Source organism: Meles meles, chromosome 2 (genome assembly GCF_922984935.1).
Source record: "Meles meles chromosome 2, mMelMel3.1 paternal haplotype, whole genome shotgun sequence".
Lineage (NCBI taxonomy): Eukaryota > Metazoa > Chordata > Mammalia > Carnivora > Mustelidae > Meles > Meles meles.
In genome coordinates, this window is record NC_060067.1 from 9,247,038 (window position 1) to 9,269,974 (window position 22,937).

The 22,937-nt window shown below is 36.2% G+C and overlaps 1 protein-coding gene across 6 annotated transcripts in view; it reads left to right on the plus strand.

Moving 5' to 3' along the window:
• The window catches only part of ANKRD17 (ankyrin repeat domain 17), a 162,770-nt gene that overhangs the window by 123,966 nt on the left and 15,867 nt on the right, over positions 1-22,937 (plus strand). For all 6 annotated transcript variants that reach the window (XM_045989927.1, XM_045989932.1, XM_045989947.1 and 3 more), the window contains 7 exons: positions 1,970-2,065; positions 3,552-3,668; positions 14,267-14,438; positions 15,654-16,101; positions 16,568-16,723; positions 18,743-18,892; positions 20,174-21,810. In XM_045989927.1, coding sequence (XP_045845883.1) covers positions 1,970-2,065; positions 3,552-3,668; positions 14,267-14,438; positions 15,654-16,101; positions 16,568-16,723; positions 18,743-18,892; positions 20,174-21,810 — 2,776 coding nt within the window. The remainder of the gene's footprint in view (positions 1-1,969; positions 2,066-3,551; positions 3,669-14,266; positions 14,439-15,653; positions 16,102-16,567; positions 16,724-18,742; positions 18,893-20,173; positions 21,811-22,937) is intronic.

Below are 22,937 nucleotides of genomic sequence, written 5' to 3' on the forward strand. Positions count from 1 at the left end.
TATGGATCGATGTTTTCTTATAATAGTACAGCAGGGAAGAATTAAATTGATTTTATTTATAATCACTTGCTTTAATTACTGGGGAATTAAATAATGAAATAAATAAGGAAAACCCAGCTACCAGTATTTTGAAATGACTGACTATCAAATGAACTGGCATTCAGAAATAGAAATAAATTTTGTGAAAGAGAAACTTTTTTTCTCTTCCTGTAATGCACAGAGCTGTGTATAATTTCATTTAATGTTTTTGTTGGTCTCTTAAATATAGTTTAAATTTGTTACTGGGAAAACTGGGTTACTGTTTTAGAGTTTATTATTTTGAGTTTTATCATTTTGAGACAGGTAGGTAAAATCCCTTGAGAGATTGCAAATTATTTGTTGTATTGGAAACTTCTAATATAAAATTGCAAAAAATCATCTTTCTCCTTTTTGTCTTTTAATTCTCTCTGGCTACTGTACTTTATACCACCTCTTCCCTAGGTATTCTAGACTACCTAGACACTGACTTTGTATGTTTTGTTCCCCACCAGTCAAACTTACGCTTTATCATTGACTATCTACTTCTTCTCCAAGCAAGATAACATATATCGTTATCAAGTTAATCTTCCTAACTTCTCCACTATGATAGTATCCTCTTCTAGAGCCTTTTCTTTTTTGTCATCCTTTGAAATCCAGTCTTAGTTTGTTATTCAGAGCCACCATAAATCTAGTGCTCTTCAAGCTCATCTCCCATTATGAGTCCCTGATGTGGAGAGTCTTCTCCTTGCTTGGTCTTTTCATTGTTGCTGTCTCTCACATCACCTTTGTTCTCATCTCAGCTCATGTCTTCCTCATTTTCAGAGTTATTCATTCTTTGGGTATAGTTTAAATCTCTCCTTCTACAGAAACTCTTCCAATCCTATTTGAGCTCACAGTAAGATACTTAATCTCCTAAAAGTTGTAGAAGTTCTGCTATTATTTTTGTCATTCATTTTGACTAAAATTACCTTGTAATTATTACTCTAACATACATATATCTTATCTTTCCAGGTAGACTTAGTTCCTTAAGAACAGTGTTCATCTTTTATATTCTTTTGTATTCATTCCATTTTTTTTAGTACCTTACCATGTGCAGCTGTAATGGTTGGGATAGTACACTGTACAGAGAGCAGCAGTTGTACTTTTTAAATGTAGGATTTATTGGGGAGGTAAGATCCACACACAAAGTCAGGTACTGTGTGTGTGTCCCATATAATTTAAATACTGTAGAAGTGTTGGTGAAATATCAAGGAATGATGCAAATGGCATTGAACTATTCATTAAAAGATAGGAATATTTGAAAAAGATGGAAAGGAAGAGATAGAGAAATACACTAACCATGGTCTGTTTAACGGGACTGGCTAATTTGTAGGTGTTGTGTTCAGAGAGTAATAGTGTAAACTGGATAAAGTTAGAGTCTCTTGAGCACTGATCCAGTGATTTTGAGCTTAGTGAACTGTGTTACAGTGAATCTTATAATCATAGCTCATGCTTTAGGAAAGCGTATTTTATTCCTTTTACACTTCCAGTATAGTGCTGTACACTCAGTTTTTATCTGAAAGAACAAAATTGTTATTTCTACTCTTTTAATGCTTAGAATTAGGATGCTCACTTATGAGTTAGCTAGAAACAAACGAGGTTTTGTTTTGTCTTTTTTCTTTCAGAAAAAAAACCTTTTTTCTTCATACTGATTTTTTTTTAAAATTCATTATTGTTTAGAATTTTAGGTCAAGTTATTCTGTACTTGGGAGGGTGGGATGAAAATGAACAGTATAGATTTAACTTAACAGAAGCAGAGTCTGTCTCGTAGTCATTTGCAGTGCAAGTAATATCTAATTGAGACTTTATTTTGTGACACTGATGCCAAAGTAATCTTAGATAAGACACACTTTAGATACACTGAATCCTCTTAGAATCTGTTTTCAATCTGACATTGGTATCTATTTTTTAGGGTCATGTGAAGGTGGTGCGCTACTTAGTCAAAGAAGTCAATCAGTTTCCATCAGATTCTGAATGTATGAGATACATAGCAACCATCACTGATAAGGTAATACACTGATTAAACTCATCCCACTCTATGAGCTAGGGATCCCATTTGGTTATACATAGACACACATATACATACATATGTGTGTGTCTCCCACTAAGAAAAAAGCCTTAGTCTAAGCAATAATGTGTGGCTTATAGCAGTTTTCATTTATCTAGTATTTGAGAATGAACTTTTCTATTTCAAAGATACTTCAGATTATTTACTTACCTGAAGAAGCAATAAAACTTTCTCTAATAGAATTTTATTTTTTAATAGTACTTGAACTAATTAAGTTTTTATGTAAACACTAAACAGTCTAAAGCAAAAATTGTTATTATTCATCAGTATTATAATTTATATATAAGTTTATTCAAACTGATAACCTCTTCTGAGAGGAACAAGTCCAGTAGTTTTTTGTTTTGTTTTTTTTTTTTTTTAAATACCTAAACAAAACTGAGCATAGTCATGGGCAAGAAAACTTTAATGTCTTCAGTATTGAAGTAATTGTCAGCTTAAGAATGAATTAGCCAGAATTTTTGCAGGAAAAGTAGAGAAGGTTAAATAAATCTTATTAGACATCTAATTGGGATATTCCCCTGGTGATGTTTAGACTTGGGGTTTATACTTAAGTTTGAATAAAATCCTAAGACATGCCTCTGAAAATGAAAAGAGGTCAGTGAATCCAAAAATGTCTTTCTACTACATAATAGTGAGCACTATTTATTCATGGATTTTATTTACATAGCTAATTCACTGTCTTGCCTGCCTCTGCATTCCTCTGTGATAATTAACATTCCTGTTTTGTTTTTTTGTTTTTTTGTTTTTTGGAGGGGTGGGGAGATTAAAAATAAGGTATTACTCTCAATAGGGAAATAGCCCTTTCCTGTTAAGTAGTGTGTTCTAAGAATGAAATCACTGAGAAAACTACGTAAGTACCCATGTCTATAATTTCTTTAAGCGTGATTCTTGCACATGAAGTTGTAGCAACAAAGCTTAAAACTTTGAGAACAGTGTCTGCCAATAAAGTTCTTTAACATTTTTTAAAATTGTTGACATTGACCTTTTCCTTTAGCCCATTAGCCATCTGGCATAAATTACTGCAGCTCTGTTTGCTATATGATTTCGTCCATTGAAATGTTAGGAGTAAATAATTTTAGTTTCCAAAGTACCAATCAAATGGATATTATTTTGAAGGACAGTAAAGGCTCTTGCTTGTGTATTTTAAAAAACATATAACAGGGTTCCTGGCTGCCTCAGTCAGTAGAGCATGAGACTTTTGATCCCAGGGTCTTGAGTTCGAGCCCCATGTTGGGTGTAGAGATTATAAAGAAATAAACTTTAAAAATGTACACCATTTATATTATTTTATTTGTACCCTTTTTTGCCCTACCACTAATTTTTATTGCTTATGTTCATTCAAGTACCTTAATTATAGTGTTTTCAGGAATCTCTCTAAATGTGAATTGTTTTTTGAGGCTGCAAACATCTTAATTTTTTATTTTAGGAGATGCTGAAGAAGTGTCATCTTTGTATGGAATCAATAGTACAAGCCAAAGATAGACAGGCTGCTGAAGCAAACAAAAATGCCAGCATTTTATTAGAGGAGTTAGACTTGGAAAAGGTAATGGTAACCTTTACATATGAAAAGTTCTTACTTTTCCTCTTTTGCCTTCCACCTAATTGGTAATCTGTTGTGTTTTGGTTTTATTTCATTTTGTTCTTGCTTTAACCAATGCACATGTTTTTTTCTCCAAGTTTGGCTCAGTTAGAGGGAATTATGACTATTTTAAATATCATTAAAGTAACTTTCTTTGTAATCAAATTAACAAAATTTTATTACAGGAGTTGCATTGATCTGCAAGTCGAAAACCTAACCTCAATAATCAAGTTTAATCTTATATCAACAAATGATCTCTTAATACCCATCCAAATTGATCTTTCATTGATCCTAGGCTTTGTAATTTATTGCCAACAGATTAATCAGACATACCAAAAGTATTACCATCACATAACCAACCAGGGAACTACAACCACTTGTGGAATGGTTTAATGAGTACATTTTTTAAATGGATGATTTGTTTTATACTTTTCTCTTTCAGGCAGAGCATCATTCCCATCTATTTGCACAGAGAGTAAAATACTACAGACAACATTTGGTTTTGCAGTCTTGTAGCTCTCTTTCTCCCTCTTCCTATCAATGAGTCTGTATTCTAGAATGTAACACAAATAGTAATCACAGCAGGAAAAAGAGTTGGAATACATATTCTACCATGTTTGATCTTTTATAGAAAGGTTAAAAATGCTATAAAAAGGTTTTAACTGCTATCAAACATAAAAGTGCTGATTAAATTTTTCAAGGCTATATAGTGATGATTTTAACCTTTTTTGACTTGAGTAATTTCCCTTTTTTACGTATTTGCTGACTTAGGTTAAACTACGAATTTCAACTTACATAAACAAAAAATGAATTATTTTCAAGATTTTATTCTAATTCAAGTGTGAAGCTACACTTATTTTTTAGAAAATATATTTAATATTGGAGGTTCTTCATTTTAAAAAATCTGATTTAGGGGTGCCTGCGTGGCTCAGTGGGTTAAAGCTTCTGCCTTCAGCTCAGGTCATGATCCCAGGGTTCTGGGATGGAGCCCCACATAGGGCTCTCTGCTCAGCAGGGAGTCTGCTTCCCTTCCTCTCGCTCTGCCTGCCTCTCTGCCTACTTGTGATCTCTGTCTGTCAAATAAATTTTTTTAAAAAAATCTGGTTTAAATTCTGATCAAACAAATTAGCTTTTTTGGCCATTTTAAAAGAATATGAGCACATTGAGAGATAGATATTTATAACCATTATAACTATTACTTGACCTATTTTTATATTGTCTTATCTAATTATTTAAAGCCCAGGGGCACCTGGCTGGCTTAGTGGGTTAAAGCCTCTGCCTTCGGCTCAGGTCATGATCCCGGGGTCCTGGGATCGAACCCCACATTGGGCTCTCTGCTCCGCAGGGAGCCTGCTTCCTCCTTTCTCTCTGCCTGCCTCTCTGCCTACTTGTGATCTCTGTCTGTAAAATAAATAAAAAAAATAAAGCCCACTAAATACCAAGGAATATAATAGTGCCAAGTGGTATGATAAAATATGTATTATTTTAGTCTTCTCACTAAAAAATATTACTACTTTCCTCTTTCAGATGGAGAAACTACATCTGTGGGAAATTAAGTAACTTGCTTAAACTAGAATAGGGTTTGAACCCAGTTTTGTTGTTGTTTTATTTTTTTCATTCCAAATTCCCGGGTTCCCACTCCTTTTTTTTTTTTTTTTTTTTTTTTTTTTTTAAGATTTTATTTTATTTAACAGAGTGAGAGAGAGAGAGAAAAAAAAATCACAAAGAGGCAGGGTGGGGGCGGGGAAGCAGACTTCCCGCTGAGCAGACAGCCCAATGTGAGCCTCGATCCCAGGACTCTGAGATCATGACCTGAGCCGAAGGCAGAGGCTTAACCCACTGAGCCACCCAGGCGGCCCCTGGGTTCCCACTCTTAATTGAACATAAACTACCTCGTACTACTTCTTCCTAAAGTACTATATAATACCCTGTTTTGTCATTACTTTCCTATTTTTACATCTTAGAACTCTCCTGATTCTAAGTTGTTTCATGATTCTCTCTCTTTTTTGCATTTTTATAAATCTGCATCCTTTCTAAAGCTGAGACATAGATACCTGTTTTTAAATAAAACTTTTAATTTTTTCATGCCTTGATATTTGTACATTACATTAAATGCACCTAGGAATTTGTTGCATACCTGTAGATTATAAAGTCAGGAAGCAATTTATAGGAGACATCTTTATGAAGATATCTGTTCTCGATCAACTTCATTTTTTTTCTTTATTACAGTGTGTTCAGTTTAAACTGAAATATGCAAAGATAACTAAAGAAAAAACTATGTCACCATTGTAACATTTAACTAAAATTAAAAACTTGGTATAGTAACTAAAGTCTGCACCTCTACAATTACCTATTAAGCCTTTTAAGAATGTATGTGATATGCCCACTCATGGTACTTCTTACACCTCCATGATCATATGTATGTATTTTTTTTTATTACTTTGGTCACTTGCTCCATCCATACTGACCATCCTCTTTTTGTTCTTACTATGCCTCCTGCCTTAATTGTCCCTTCATTTGCCTCTTACTTTAGTCTCTCTTCCAAAAACACTCTTATTACTCTTCTTCCTTTCTCTGTTTTCACTGTGTAACATTCTAAATACTGTATTTTATTTAGTTATCTTGTTAGACTCTACCACTACAATGCATGTACCACACAATGGTGCCTGGCATGTCATAGGCAGTCAATAGGTATTTCTTGGGCAGATGAATATTCACACATACGGATATGGTGTACTTTTTTTTTTTTTTAAAGAATCCTATGAACACATTAATAGTTGCTTTCCCCCTCTCTCAGTAAATGATTGATATTGGCAGTTGATAGTACTTTAACTGCAGAATATACTCCATAGAAAGTTTGTTTCCAGTTTTTTTGTCACTACAAATAATGTTAAAATAAAAATCCTTACACGTATTCCCTTATATTTGGATGATTTTGTTTTTAGAGAATAAGTTTCTTCACTTGGGTCAGTATATTTTAAATTTAATACTTCTAGAATATTCTTCTACTATTATCAGCAACACCAGTGTCATTTCCTTGAATTCTTTGCAATATTTCTTAACCTTGATGTTCCTGCTTTCAAGAACCTCAGGTTTAAAGCAAATTAACAGAAACTTCTTTCAAATGTCATTGCATATTTTTCCACACTATTAAAACTCAAACTGATAAATAATTCTTAACCATTATCTAATTAGATGTAAATTGATTCTTTTTCATGCACTAATACTTTATAAACAGTTTAAATGGGGGGCAGTGTAGAGATAAAATTCTGTATTACAGAGGAGGTTCTTCTCTCCTGAACTCTAGACCAGTATTTCTATTTGAAAAATTATCAGATTGAGATCTGATAGGGTCTGGTTCATTGTTTTTTACTTATGACTTAATCTGGGAAAATACACTTTTTTTTTGCACCATTTGAAATAGTGTATTCTGGCTCCACCATATCTGATTTAGGAACATCACCGGAGTTGGTCTTGTCTGGTCTAAGTTGAATGTTCTGTATAGGTAATTTATTGCTTATATAAAAGTGATTATTTGGTCAGCCTTTCTAATTTGAAAATTTGGGTCAATAGGTTTGTAAAAACTGCTGCTGAAAATACTACCCATTATATTCATCAGATTCCCTTATCCTTGTTCAGCAAACATTTATTTACTGAGCATTTATTACGTGGAAGAACCCTTGCTTTGGAGCATTTTATCTGGTCAGTTAATTGCTTGTTCTCTTAGGGCATTAACAACTAACTGTTAGTATCCTTAGTGAATATTATTGGCCTGCATTTTTGATACATTTGTTTCACCCCTCAACTTTATTACCTACTATTTCTTCCCCTACTTTTTTCCTTGTAAACTTAAATTACCTTTTAGGGAGTGTATAGAGTATATTTTAAAAATATTTCTATTAGACATTTTCAGTTGGCTTTTTTTTGCCATCACCTGAAGCTTCTAATATGCCTATTCCACAATCTTAATTTTATACATTTCATTCTCTGATCAACTTAGCTTTACTGCCTCTTGAATTCTCCCTCCAATAATCCGGACAACATTGCCTACCAGTATATTACAGGATTCATTTATCCTACCCCCCTTCACTGTTCCTTACTCTTTTCTTCGTACTCTTACCCATACCCTGGTAACTCAATATACAGAAAAAAATTCAACCTTGATGATGAATTTTACTTTAAATGGGTGACAATAAATTCTTTAATGCTGCCTATTTATACTGTATTTCCCTAATTTATTTCATTCTCCCACTCATTTAGACCACTGTTACTTTCTTTTATCCTCTGACTTCCAATACATCGTCTCCTTCACCCTCAGTTAACTACCTTGCTTTCTACATCAGTGAGAGAACGGAAGCTTCAGAAGTAAACTGTCAGACTTCCCCACCCTGTCTCCCCACCCACGAATTTCTATCCATATTCTTCCTCCCATTTCGAAGTAAACTTTTTGTAACCAGTCCATCTAGTGAACTAGATCTGGTCTCCCTTACTCAAAAACATTGTGGCAATTTTTTCTTTGTCCTATATCATTTTTCCTCTTCTCTTGGTTCATTCTTATCAGCATATAAGCTTAGTTTCCAAACTTAAAAACCCCCTTGATTCCTCCAATTCCCTTTCCCCAGTTTTCAGCTATAAGCTCATTCCTTTGCTCCTCTTTGCAGCTAAACAATAACAGCAAAGTCGTCTATTTTGGCTATTCCCAATTCTTCATCCTTATTTATTTATTTTAAGATTGATTTATTTGAGAAAGAGAGAGCATAAGGGGGAAGGGCAAAGTGAGGGAGAGAGAATCCTAGGCAGAGTCCATGCTGAGTGTGGAGCCCAACACAGGGCTCGATAACATGACTCTGAGATCAAAACCCCAGATGAAACCAAGAGCTAGACCCCCACCAACTGTGCCACCAGGCATCTAGAATTCTTCATCCTTTCTGAATCTACTTCTGTCAGGCTCTTACTCTCACAACATCAACAAAACTGCTTTTATGGTCCTCTGTGACTTTCATGTAGCCAAATGCAGTGTTCAGTGCTTCATTCTTATCTCACTAAGCCACTAACACCTAATGTACTCTTTACACTTGACCTCTATTGCTCTACACACTCTTAGCTTGGTTTTTCTCCTATCTCCCTGGATGGTCCTTCTGTGTCTCCTTTGCTACTTCTTCCTTCTCTTCTCTCTTAGTTGGCAAGCCCCTTAGCTCTTTATATGATCATCTTGCACTGGTCATCTCATCCTGCTTCTTAAATGTAAATGTATACCAGCTGAGCCCAAATATATACCTTTAGCACAGACCTCTTCCCTAAACTTCATTCTTATATCCAACTAGCTATTCAACCTGTCCATTTGGATACTAGTTAGAGATCTCATACTTGTGTCCAAATGTCAACTCCTGATCTTTGCCTACCCCAGAACCACAACTCTGACTTGTAACTGCTTATATAGCTTATGCACTGGCTGTCCTCTTTGCCTGAAATCCTTCAGATCTTTTAGATGTTCACGTAAACCTTACCTTTGTGAGGCTTACACTGACCACCCTATTTAAAATCAGAACCCCTTGGGGTTTCTGGGTGACTGTCAGGTAAGCATCCAACTCTTGATGGCAGCTCAGATCATGATCTCCATGTCATTAGATCAAGCCCCGTGTGTGATGAGCCTGGTTAAGATTCTGTCTCCCTCTTCCTCTGCCCCTGCCCCCCTCCACCTCCTCACTTATTCTCTCAAAAAAAAAAAAAAAATCACTTTAAAATCAAAACCCCATATCTCTCCCCGTATACACACTTACTTGTCTTCCCCTTCTTAGTATCTTACGTTTTATTTAACACATTTTTGAAGACTGTGTAATGTATTTATTATGTTTGTTATCTGTGTGCCCTCCCACAACTAAATGTTAAGTTTTATAAGCTTCATGAGGGTAGGGATCTTTTGTCTAGTTTACGGATTAGTTCAAAGATTAGAACCATGTTTAGTACATAGCAAATAAGCAATAAGTTTTTGTTGGATCCTACCCTTCCCTTCCCCGATCCTCCCTAACCTTTTTCTGTTATTGATATCACTGCTCATGAGTCAGTAATGAAATCTTGCTCTAACTTTCAGCTGCTCACTTATCCTTGCTTCCCTCTATCTAGCAAATGAATTCATGCAGTAAGTTAACACCCAGTGCCTGGTATAAACGCTCCACGTACTAAACCATATTACTGTCATCATCCTCATCACCTTCATTTGAGCTTTGGCGCTTGAGCCTCTGTTCCATCCTCTCCGCTCAGTTACCATTTGTCACCTGAAGGATTGCAGTGGGCTTCTTACAAATAAGTATTTTTGTCTCTGTCACCTTTTGCCTTCATTTTAATCCTCCATTCCAATGTAACTTTCCCACAGTTCCCATAGTTTTCTTATACACAGGTGGTATTACCTTACCCCCTCCTCTGAAACTGTCAGTCTCTCTTTATTGTCTGTGTGGGAAAATCCAAATATTCAGGTCCTCCCAGCTTACTACTTCTCTAGACTCATCACTCGCTGTTGTTTGTTTTCTGCTGCTCACCTGTCTCGTTTACTTTCTCATATATGTAAATATGCGATGGCATTTTTTTCGTCTGGACTGCCTCTCCCCAGATTCGTAAATTCTCATCTTAAAAAGCTTGACTCTCAAAAATCACATTGTTTCCTGAAACCTCAATCAGAAATCACCGGTTGAGTAGGGCCTTTTCCTTTTCACACTGAAGTTATTCTATAGCTTGACTTTTTTCTTCAGACCTCTTCCCTCCCCCATATAGTCTCAAAAACATATAGTAGTTCCCCTGTAAGTGAAATGAGGTCATTTGTGAGAAAATAGAGGATGTGGACTGAATTTCTAAACCTGTTTTCTGTACCTCCGGACTTCATGGTTTATTCTGCTTTCATCTGTTCTTTTTGGGATCTTGTATCAGTTGTTACAACCTCTCCCATATTCTTTTTTTTTTTTTTTCAGCGTAACAGTATTCATTGTTTTTGCCCAACACCCAGTGCTCCATGCAATACGTGCCCTCCCCATTACCCACCACCTGGTTCCCCCAACCTCCCACCCCCGCCCCTTCAAAACCCTCAGGTTGTCTTTCAGAGTCCATAGTCTCTTATGGTTCGCCTCCCCTTCCAATTTCCCTCAACTTCCATCTCCTCTCCATCTCCCAATGTCCTCCATGTCATTTGTTATGCTTCACAAATAAGTGAAACCATATGATACTTGACTCTCTCTGCTTGACTTATTTCACTCAGCATAATCACTGCCAGTCCCGTCCATGTTGCTGCAAAAGTTGGGTATTCATCCTTTCTTTTCTTTTCTTTTTTTTTTTTTTTATAAACATATAATGTATTTTTATCCCCAGGGGTACAGGTGTGTGAATCGCCAGGTTTACACACTTCACAGCACTCACCATAGCACATACCCTCCCCAATGTCCATAACCCCCTCCCCCCTCTCCCAACCCACCTCCCCCCAGCAACCCCCAGTTTGTTTTGTGGGATGAAGAGTCATTTATGGTTTGTCTCCCTCCCAATCCCATCTTGTTTCATTTATTCTTCTCCTATCCCCCTAACCCCCCATGTTGCATCTCCACGTCCTCATATCAGGGAGATCATATGATAGTTGTCTTTCTCCGATTGACTTATTTCACTAAGCATGATACCCTCTAGTTCCATCCACGTCGTCGCAAATGGCAAGATTTCATTTCTTTTGATGGCTGCATCTCCCATATTCTTTTATCTTTAGCGTCTGCAGCTGCACTAACTCCTATCCTCTGCCTACAACTTAAGGTAACTATTACAATGAAACTTTACCTTAAGTTTAGTATTTTGTTTGCCTTTTCCAGATACTATAAGAGAATAATCTATGCTTTTTGACTCTACTTTTAATTTTTAATTCTCAGCCCAGGATCAATTGCCTACTCCCCTCCTACTCTAGTGAACTAACTACAGCAGGGATCGCCAGTGGCATCTTAACTGCCAAATTTTGCTACCTCTTTTCAGTTTCTTTTTTTTTTTTTTAAAGATTTTATTTATTTATTTGACAGAGGGAGATCACAAGTAGGCAGAGAGGCAGGCGAGGGGGTGGTGGGAAGCAGGCCCCCTGCGGAGCAGAGAGCCCAATGCGGGGCTCGATCCCAGGACCCTGGGATCATGACCTGAGACGAAGGCAGAGGCGTTAACCCACTGAGCCACCCAGGCGCCCCTCTTTTCAGTTCTTAATCATACTTGTGATACTTAGCAATGTTGATCACTTTCCTTCATAAAACTCTTCTTCCTCTATCTGATTTTGCCTTCCTAAAGTCTCATTTGCTCTTCCTTTTAAATATTGGATATTCTCCTATATATATAATACACACACAAAAATACACATTCATGTAATTAATAACTTTTTCCCTGTGGTGATCACATCTAATTGTTGGTTTCATATACCTGCAAACATATGATGCCTCTTAATAAACGTGTATCTATATTTCTAATTCTGCTTAAGTTTTTAGATACCTTCATGTAGATAACCTTCTTTTACAGCTGTAGTCTGAAATAATGTCTTTTGGAAAGAAAGAGTTTTCCTGGGACCTCTGAATTTGTGCTCCACTTCTTAGTGGTTGAAAGGGTTAGTACATCTATGGGATACCCAAATACTAGTCAGAGAACTTTAAGATTTAGAGAGAAAATACCTGGCCTTTAGGGCCGAACTCCTATACCATGAGTCTGATAATCCAGATTCACTATTGTCAAAGACCGTCCTCCACTGTTCGAACTCTCTGAATCCTGAGGACACCTATATATCTAAGACCCAACTGCACCTGTAAACTAAGACGTACCTTAGCCCATCACCCCCACCCACATCTAGACCAAATGGGTCTGCTTTCTGATTTAAATCTTTCTATTCTTAAAATAGCTCTTTTTCCCCTTGATACCAGTCCAAACGACCTCCTACCACCAGACAAAAAATCCAGCAAATCCAAAAATCCATCCTGGCTTAACCATAAGTGTTAAACTTCACTTGTTATTTTGATCGCCCATATACCTTTTTCAAGGCTTTTCTGTCCATACAGATAAGATATAGATAAAATATGTTTTATTTGGCCCCAGTTGCTTTGAAAATATTTTTCTTGGCATACCCTTCACCCCCCTTCTACTCCTTCTTTCCCCTTCCACTTAACCTACTCATTCTGTCAAAGTCAGATTCAGACAAGACAACCTCACTGGAGTTGAGAGGGAGAAGGCACATTTCCTGAGGGCAGCCAACTAGCTCCATTTAAGCAAGGCTTCAGTGAGCAGAGTCACATACGATTCCTTCCTTTCAGATGGCTTCAGTCAGATATTATTCCTTTTCCTGTGTAGTGAGGGAGTGAAGTCACCAGTGTTTTCCTCTCAGTTCTTCTGTAAGGTGAAAAACTGCTCTTTTACTGGTCTGCAGACTGGAGTTTGTGTACTTCTGGAAGACTAACAAAACTTTCCACGGCTACCATGTAGACAGTTTTTAGATCTTTAACATCCCATTTGTATTCTTTTCTGAAATCCCTCTGCCTGAGAAAGTATCAGCGTTCTGCAGATTCTCTTTGATTTTTCCTCTTTTCAGGGACAAAAGATTTTTCTTTCACGCAAGAGAATGTAATTATGGTGCACTGTCTGAGGGTGTAAAAACTTTCAAGGTGGACAGAATCTTTCAGGTTATCTAACAGGGATAAATTGAAAAGGCAGAAATGTCTAGCAAAAGCAAAAGACTTAAAAAATTTAAAAAATGAAATGAAGTCCGATTTGCCTTTGGAGCCCATATTTGAGCTCTGGTTTTATTAGTTAGGATATTGTGATATTATCCATAAACTGTCATTGTTTTGATGCATATATTTAAAATACACAAAGACACACACATAATACACAGAACATGGGATTATGGGCAGGGAGTACATAGTTTGAAAATGTCTTTTAGAGAACATGGAAATGAAACCATTTGAAGATGATTTTCTCCCTTTATAAATCAAAGAGGAGAATTTAATAGTTAACATCACTTATTAAGAGATGTTATACTTTTAAACTTGTTCTTAATTTTTTTGACAATGAGAGTAACCATTTTTACAAATAAGAAACAATGAACAGTTATATTAAATAAAAATGAAAGCCACCATCTTTCTGCTACCGTTCTTCCAGTCCCACTGTTGTCAGTAGCTTTGATTTGTATCCTCTTCACCTTTTTTCTGTTTCTACAAATAGAGCTACATAAAAGGGTTGCTTTCCCAATAAATGGGATCACTGGTCTGCAGCTTGTATTCTTTTCCTCTAACCAGCGTAATTGGGGAGCATATTACCATATGCACATTTCTTCAGTGATTAAGAAATTATGTATCATTCACCCGTTTTAAAATTAGGTTGTTTTTTATCATTAATTTGATCTTGACATTTAAAAATGTTTTCTCTTTACTGTGATTTGACTGTGATGTTGATCAAACAATAAATTGAACTAGATGACTTCAAATTTTATGATATTCTAATTCCATTATGATAAAATGATATTATGTGAAAACTTTTTTTTACAAGGCAGTTCTGTTTTACTGATCCTTTAACAGTTAAGAGAAGAAAGCCGGAGGCTGGCTTTGGCTGCCAAAAGAGAAAAGAGAAAGGAGAAGAGACGAAAGAAAAAGGAAGAACAAAGAAGAAAACTAGAAGAAATTGAAGCCAAAAATAAAGAAAACTTTGAACTCCAAGCTGCTCAAGAAAAAGAAAAACATAAAGTTGAAGGTATTTTCTCTAGATTACCATCTAATTTGATTCATGTAATACATTGTAATCAAAATTATATTTCCTTAACTATCAATAACCGAAGGTAAAAGTAGATTTCTAAATCATTAAGCCCTTGAAGTACTTATATTTTATTTTCTAAGCTGTCAGAAAGTAAATTGCACACATCTTGACATTGTACCTATAAAACTTCAATACGGGGTGCCTGGGTGGCTCAGTGTGTTAAAGCCTCAGCCTTCAGCTCGGGTCATGATCCCAGGGTCCTGGGATCGAGCCCCGCATCGGGCTCTCTGCTCGGTGGGGAGCCTGCTTCCCCCTCTCTCTGCCTGCGTCTCTGCCTAGTTGTGATTTCTTTCTGTCAAATAAATAAAATATTAAAAAAAAAAAACCAAAAAAACCGCAATACACATCCTAGGAATGACATGTGCTTACATAATCACAATACCTTTTATAATACCTAAAAAATTAAGAGTAATTCCGTAGTATCATTTATTGTCCTAAACATATTTAGATTTTTTTTCTCAAAATGAGGGAATTATTTTAACTAGGTTCTAACTAAAGATTTAATTTAAAGATAAATATTTAATACGAAGATATTGTGAGGAGAAACCATTGCTATTAAACCACCAAATATATATGCAATGTGTGTGTGTATGAGTGTAATTTCCCTCTCCTCCAGCCTTTTATTTTGAAAAATGTCCAAACTATAGAAAAGTTTATGGAATAGTACAATGACCACCTGTCACCTAGATTCTTAAAACATTGGCACATTAATTTATCTTTTTTCCTCTCTTTTTGAACAGATTACATGTAAGTTAGACACCCTATGCAAAATTACCACTAAATACTTGAATATGTATTTCCCAGAAAAAGAACATTATTTTATGTGACCACAGTAACATTATTATTACACATATAAAATTTAATAACATAATAATATGTAATATACAGTACATATTCATATTTCCCAAATTGTTCTGAAAATATTTTTTATAATGGCTTACTATGCATTTTTTAGGACTTGAACACAGAGAGGATAATGGGTATCATACCCATCTAATTACTAATGAATGCTGGAATGATTGATGACTTTACATTTAATAGTCGCAGAGTAACTCCTGTCTTTATTGTTTTTCAAGTGCTTAAAGCTAAATGTACTCTAAAAATGTTTAGACCTTGCTAATGTGGTATTGATGGTATTGGCTTCTTTTACAGATGAGCCTGAAGTCTTGACAGAGCCTCCAAGTGCCACAACCACTACTACCATAGGTATATCTGCAACATGGACAACCTTGGCAGGTTCCCATGGTAAAAGAAATAACACCATAACTACAACCAGTTCAAAGAGGAAAAACAGGAAAAATAAAATTACTCCAGAAAATGTTCAGATTATATTTGATGATCCACTACCAATCTCATATAGTCAGCCAGAGAAGGTAAACGGAGAGTCCAAGAGCAGCAGTACCAGTGAGAGTGGGGACAGTGATAACATGAGGATTTCCAGCTGCAGTGATGAAAGCAGTAACAGCAACAGCAGCCGAAAGAGTGACAATCATTCACCTGCTGTGGTGACCACCACCATGACCAGCAAGAAGCAGCCATCAGTTCTGGTTACATTTCCAAAGGAAGAGAGAAAATCTGTTTCTGGCAAGGCTTCAATAAAGTTAGTTCTAATCTTCATTTTTATTATTTATAGTATCATCGTGAAATTCTTTGTTGCTGAATTTTTTAGTAAGAAAAGCAAATTAACAATTGGCAAAACAAGGGTTTGTCTTTGTGCTAAAGAAGTCACAGTTTCATTTAATGGAAGAATAGGCTATTTTTGAAGTTTTTGTTAATGAAAGAGAAAATTATTTTTACTATGTAAGTTCTTTATTTTGGTTGTTAAATTTTAGCCCATGACAAGTATTGATTATGGTTTCTTAGGGGTTATTATAATTCAGCTCTGCTAATTTTCACCTCTAATTGACTCTTCATGTTATGCTAAATACTGAAAAGTGAGAAGTTCCTCACTTGGTTACCATATTTATCTAAAAATATATAAAGCAAAATTATGTAATAGTATTGCCTCTGTCATTTAAAATTCTGTATTTGTTCTGTATTTAATTATTTTCCTCCCTCTGTTAAAGATTGTCAGAGACTGTCAATGAAGTAACCAGTAATTCTCTGTCTACTTGTACAAAATCTGGTCCATCTCCCCTTTCCTCTCCAAATGGGAAGTTAACAGTAGCAAGTCCTAAGCGTGGACAAAAGAGAGAGGAAGGATGGAAGGAAGTTGTAAGAAGGTAAGTGATTGTTTCTTTGTTTTTCTTATTCTTTTTATGTGAGGTGTTGTTTACCTTACTGTTAGATTCATTCAGCTATTCCAAAAGTTGCATGTGAACTGGTGACCCAAGACTGAATCTGGCTAACAGAGGTAGCGTACACCATATTTTAGATTGAAAAAAAAAAAAAAAAAAAAAAGTAGGCACTAGTACTTCTAAAATTAGGAGATTTTACATAAAAAGTACAGAGACTTCACGAAAAAATTACAAGGATGATTGTGGTATTTGCTGGACTCCCAGGTATTGCTATTTGGTAGAGAACTAACTTAAATTCTTTAAGGTGATAGTTTGTGTCTTACTCGATTTTGTAATCTCAGAGCCCGGCATGTGGTATCTTCTACATGCTTGTAAATATTTGAAGAATGAGTAAGTATTGGTTTTAAACTATTCTTGTCTTTAAGCAACATGATGCCTTTATTTAAAGGATTTTAGAACTGAAATATTTGGTTATGTTTTGCTTGGGATTTTTTGAATTATGTCTCAAAATGTAAAACAGTATCTCAAACTAAAAGGTAGTAAGATACCACAGAGAATCTATTGTAAATCTTTAATGACCTACTTTAAAGAACTTCCCAGAAATTCCAACAAAAACTTAAGCTTTTGAATATATGAAATAAGAGCTGTAATGAACCAAACTTTATTCCTCTTAATCCCAAAATGCACTGTTTGGTTTTTTGTTTTTGTTTTTCATATTATTGACCAAGGCCTCCCCCTACCACCATCTCTGTCTTCATCGGACTCTTTGTCTCTATCTTATATTCATTCACATGTACACAGACACACTCATTCATGTATACACATTCTGTTGAACTAACTAAAATCAATCACAGCATTAGAGTACTATCTATCCAAAAGTAAGGTAATTCAGTTTTTCTGCATGTATTTTATACTCTGGTATACTAAGAAATTCTTAACTAATTTGGAAGTAATGATCTGTGCTCGCTTCGGCAGCACATATACTAAAATTGGAAGTAATGATCTCTGACTGATTATTTTGCCCTTTAGAGAAAAAAGGAATTATCAAGTAACTTAGTTATATATATAAAGGGGCAGGGGTCATAGCTAACCTTTTAAAAAATGTAACATTTTAATATTTAATCTACCATTCTAAATAAATAATGTACTTGTTCAATAAAGCATAGTTGGCTCATTCTCTTTATTGAGAATTATACAATACTTCTTTTAGAAGCATCCTTTTTTTAGGCTGGTCAGAAATGTATATGTACCTTTTCTAAAGTGTGAATGTTTAGAACTGTCAAGCAGTTTTGCAAATGTTAAGACAGGTTTTGTCTTTTTGAAATTTGAACAGGCTCTTTTCTTTCCTCACACCATTAAGCATCCTTTAGCAAGCTTCCAGTGTTGATGGATAATCATTTTAACGCCTCTAAAAGAATGAAAGGAAACAATGCATTTTTAATATCATTCTTTCAGTTACATATTAGACAATAAAAAGAATGTGAGTCAAACACGCAGAAGTACCCACAAGAAGCCTTTCTTGTTTCCTCAGGCTTGATTAGGTGCCCAACCAGTGTGTCTTTACGACACCCTATTAGAGCAATTGTGGCATGCTGTTGTGGCTTCCCTGCTTGCTAGCTACGTAGTCAATATATACGGGCAGGAACCTGTGTTTATCTTATTTGCCATTAGTATTTGCATTAACACAGTGCATGTCTACACAGTATGTGCTTTATAGTTCTTATTGAAAGATGAAAGTAAAAAAAAAAACAAAACAGTTTTTGATAGAGATGAAAAGCTGTGGTTAAACAACTTGCTTGTGTGCTCTCTCTCTCACTCTGTCTCTGTCTCTCTTCTGTCACTGTTATTGCCTTTTATCACCTAAAGTAAGAATAGACAGACGAGGCTGACTCAACAATAATTTATTCTGCATTTACAGAAATGTATTTTAGTAAGCCTCTTTCCTCATATTTTAATCATAACTGCTGATACTAATGATAATTTATCTTTGCAACTTTTAAACAGGTCAAAGAAAGTATCTGTTCCTTCAACTGTGATATCCAGAGTGATTGGAAGAGGAGGCTGTAATATTAATGCTATTCGGGAGTTCACTGGTGCACACATAGATATTGATAAGCAGAAAGACAAGACAGGAGACCGGATAATAACTATAAGGCAAAACTTTTTCTCTTATGTTTTCTCCTTCTGTGTTTTATCGCACTGTACCTTAATGAAGTACAAGTATTTTGAGTTTTCGGTGGATCTTTGTATTTAATAGCATACTTTTTAAAATGGGAATATGATTAGTATGAGAGAAGATAACCTTTACAGTTCTTTTCCTCTAATTCATGTGCTCTTGTGAAATATTTCAAAGGGCTTTAAAAGAATTTTTCTTGTTGTGTGTGTCTGAGAGAGAGAAAGGTTTAGATAATCTTTTCCTTACATAAACTTTTCGTATGGCATTCTTAAAATTTTATTGAGACTTTTTAAGAGGGAATAGGTTTCTCACCCATTTCAAGCAATAAATTTCCCTTTTTTTCCTTCCTGGCTTTTGAGGTTCATTATTCTAAGATTGTATCCTTAGAAAATGAACTCAGTCATAGACAGAGATCTGAAGTGGATATTTGTCTTGTATTGAATATGTCTGTTCCTGAATACCTTAAAATAAACATACGATATTCTAAGAAATCGTAAGTTTGGTTGTGAGAGGCAGGTGCACCATTGCAGAGTCTAATAGTTATATAGCCTACTTCGAAGGAAGCAGTTAGCCGTTTCTGTTTTGTACTTAACCTCCTCTCCTGTCTTGTTTTTCCCTCTCCGGGATAGGTGGGTAGTCACAACCTGCCTTATCTAGAGAAGGGGGAAGTAGATACCCTTTATGAGTAATTTCCCCCTTAGGGTTTCCATAAGGCTTTCCTTGCAGTCAAATATTTTCCTGAAGATCTAATACTGCAGTTCGACCTTATGGCCATTGTTAGCATTATCAAGATTCCACTCTCATTTTGAGACATCTTCCCAGAAGAATTATAAAAACTGTTCTACTAATAGAGAATAGTCATAGATGGGGTCATCTTAGGTACCAGGATTTAAAATAAAATACTATTTTCTTACTCAGTTTTTTTGTTGTTTACTTATATAGCTTTTAACTTTGATCAGCTGTTTGACTTTACAGTATCGTTATGGATTACATAGGCTTTTGAGTATAGCGGTTTTTCTAACTTATGTATTTTATGGTAGGAAAATGACCTTTTTTTGAAAAGTCATTTACTGTCCCTTTGAAAAATACAGTGGCACGTCAGGGCAGTTTATTGCTTTTCAGAATATCTTAAGAGTAGTTAGAAAATTGCTGCTTAACTTTTATTATTCTCTGTATGTATGTACATGAATGAGTTGAGGCTTCACCTATTTAAACGTAGGGGAAATTGGGCGTAATTTCTTTTTTTGGTCATTTTACAGGGGTGGCACTGAATCAACAAGACAAGCAACTCAGTTGATCAATGCTCTGATCAAGGATCCAGACAAAGAAATTGATGAACTTATTCCAAAGAATCGTTTGAAAAGCTCCTCAGCAAATTCCAAAATAGGGTCATCAGCACCTACCACCACTGCTGCTAACAGTTCCTTAATGGGGATTAAAATGACGACGGTAGCTCTGTCACCGACATCTCAAACTGCCACAGCACTCACTGTGCCTGCGATTTCTTCTGCATCTACTCATAAAACCATCAAGAACCCGGTGAACAATGTGAGGCCTGGTTTTCCAGTTTCTCTTCCATTAGCATATCCTCCTCCACAGTTTGCACATGCTTTGCTTGCTGCTCAGACTTTCCAGCAGATCCGTCCACCAAGGTTGCCCATGACCCACTTTGGAGGTACTTTTCCACCAGCTCAATCCACTTGGGGTCCTTTTCCTGTCAGGCCTTTGAGCCCTGCCAGAGCTACTAACTCGCCTAAGCCTCACATGGTGCCTCGCCATAGCAATCAGAATAGCAGTGGTTCTCAGGTGAATTCAGCAGGTTCTGTAACTTCAAGTCCAACAACTACAACCAGTTCATCAGCTTCAACGGTGCCTGGTACATCTACAAATGGCAGTCCAAGTTCACCTTCTGTCCGAAGGCAGCTTTTTGTCACCGTTGTGAAGACATCCAATGCCACCACCACAACAGTCACCACGACAGCAAGCAACAACAGCACTGCACCCACAAATGCCACATATCCTATGCCTACTGCCAAAGAACACTACCCGGTATCATCCCCATCCTCCCCATCACCACCAGCCCAGTCAGGAGGGCTTTCTAGAAACAGCCCTTTGGATTGTGGAACAGCATCTCCAAACAAAGGGGCATCTTCCTCGGAACAGGAAGCAGGCAGTCCACCAGTAATAGAAACTACGAACAGTAGACTTTCAAACAGCAGCAGTTCTTCTGGGAGTTCATCAGTTCATTCTGCTCAGCAACAGCCTCCGGGATCTGTTTCTCAGGAGCCAAGACCACCTCTTCAGCAGTCTCAGGTTCCTCCCCCGGAAGTTAGAATGACTGTTCCTCCTCTAGCAACAACAAGTTCTGCTCCAGTGGCGGTGCCTTCTACTGCCCCAGTGACTTACCCTATGCCTCAGACGCAAATGGGATGCTCCCAGCCTGCTCCTAAAATGGAAACCCCTGCTATTAGACCACCCTCCCATGGCACAACAGCCCCTCACAAGAACCCAGCTCCAGTGCAGAATTCATCTGTTGCAGTCCTCAGTGTCAATCACATTAAAAGACCTCACAGTGTTCCCTCTTCTGTTCAGCTACCTTCAACCTTAAGTACACAAAGTGCTTGTCAGAATTCAGTACATCCAGCAAATAAGCCTATTGCTCCCAATTTCAGTGCCCCCTTACCATTTGGGCCCTTTAGCACATTGTTCGAAAACAGCCCTACTTCTGCTCATGCCTTCTGGGGAGGATCTGTTGTTTCATCTCAGTCAACACCAGAATCGATGCTATCAGGAAAATCCTCATATTTGCCAAATTCAGATCCTTTACATCAGTCTGATACTTCCAAAGCTCCAGGTTTTAGACCACCATTACAGAGACCCGCTCCAAGTCCCTCAGGTGAGTTCATATTTTCTCACATTCTGCAGCTTCTGATTTATACAAGTGATAGGAAAACTCTTGGTCATTTTCTGATAATTTTATTCTGTGGCTGGGCCAGATAGAGGTTATTGAATTCACTTACCTCAAATGCTGTTTGAGTATTAGATGTGTTGAGTATGGTATTTTAAAAAAAATCTTTTTAGAAGCCACAGTGGCTTTTATCTTGAATTTCCCATAAATAAATTTATCAAGTATATTTTTCTGTCTCAAATAAAACAGTCTCTTATGTTTGAATTTAATAAGAGGATGCCGTGAGAAGTTTTATTTAAAAATTAATAAAGCTTTTTAAAATTTGATTTCATTTCTGTCTTTTTTGCTTTTAAAATAATGAGAAAAATACAGAGCTACATAGTTTTAATAAGGTAGCTACTAATCACATATGCTATTTAAATTAAAATTAAATAAAATTAGAAATTCCTCTCAGTCAAGCTGGCCATATTTTTTAAAATTTGTTCTCCAATTTTATTACAATAAAACTGACATCGCTGTATAGGTTTAAGGTGTACAAGATAGTGATTTGACTTACATATATTGTGAAATGATTACCATAATAAGCTTAATTATCGTCCATCATCATATAGATGCAATAAGAGAATAGGAAAAAGATACTTTTCCTTGTGATGAGAACTCTTAGGATTTTACTCTTGCTTAACAACTTCCATACATATCATGCAATGGTGTTAACTATTGTCATCATGTTGTACATTACATCCCTAGTACTTACGTACCCTATAACTGGAAGTTTGTATCTTTTGATCACTTCCCTCCAATTTCCGTTCCTCTTACTCCCACCTCTGGTAACCACAAATCTGATCTCTTTGTCTATGAATTTGTCTGTCTGTTTTTAGATTCCACATAGGTGAGATCATACAGTACTTGTCTTTCTCTATCTCACTTATTTCACTTGCCATAATGCCCTCAAGTTCCATCCATGTTGTTGCAGATTTGCGGCAAGATTTCATTGCGTTTTATGGCCGAATAATATTCCTGTGTGTGGGTGTGCGCACGCATGCGTTTGTGCGTCACAGCGTCTTTATTCATTCCTCTATTGAGGAATGTCTTAGCTATTGTAAGAATGCTCCTAT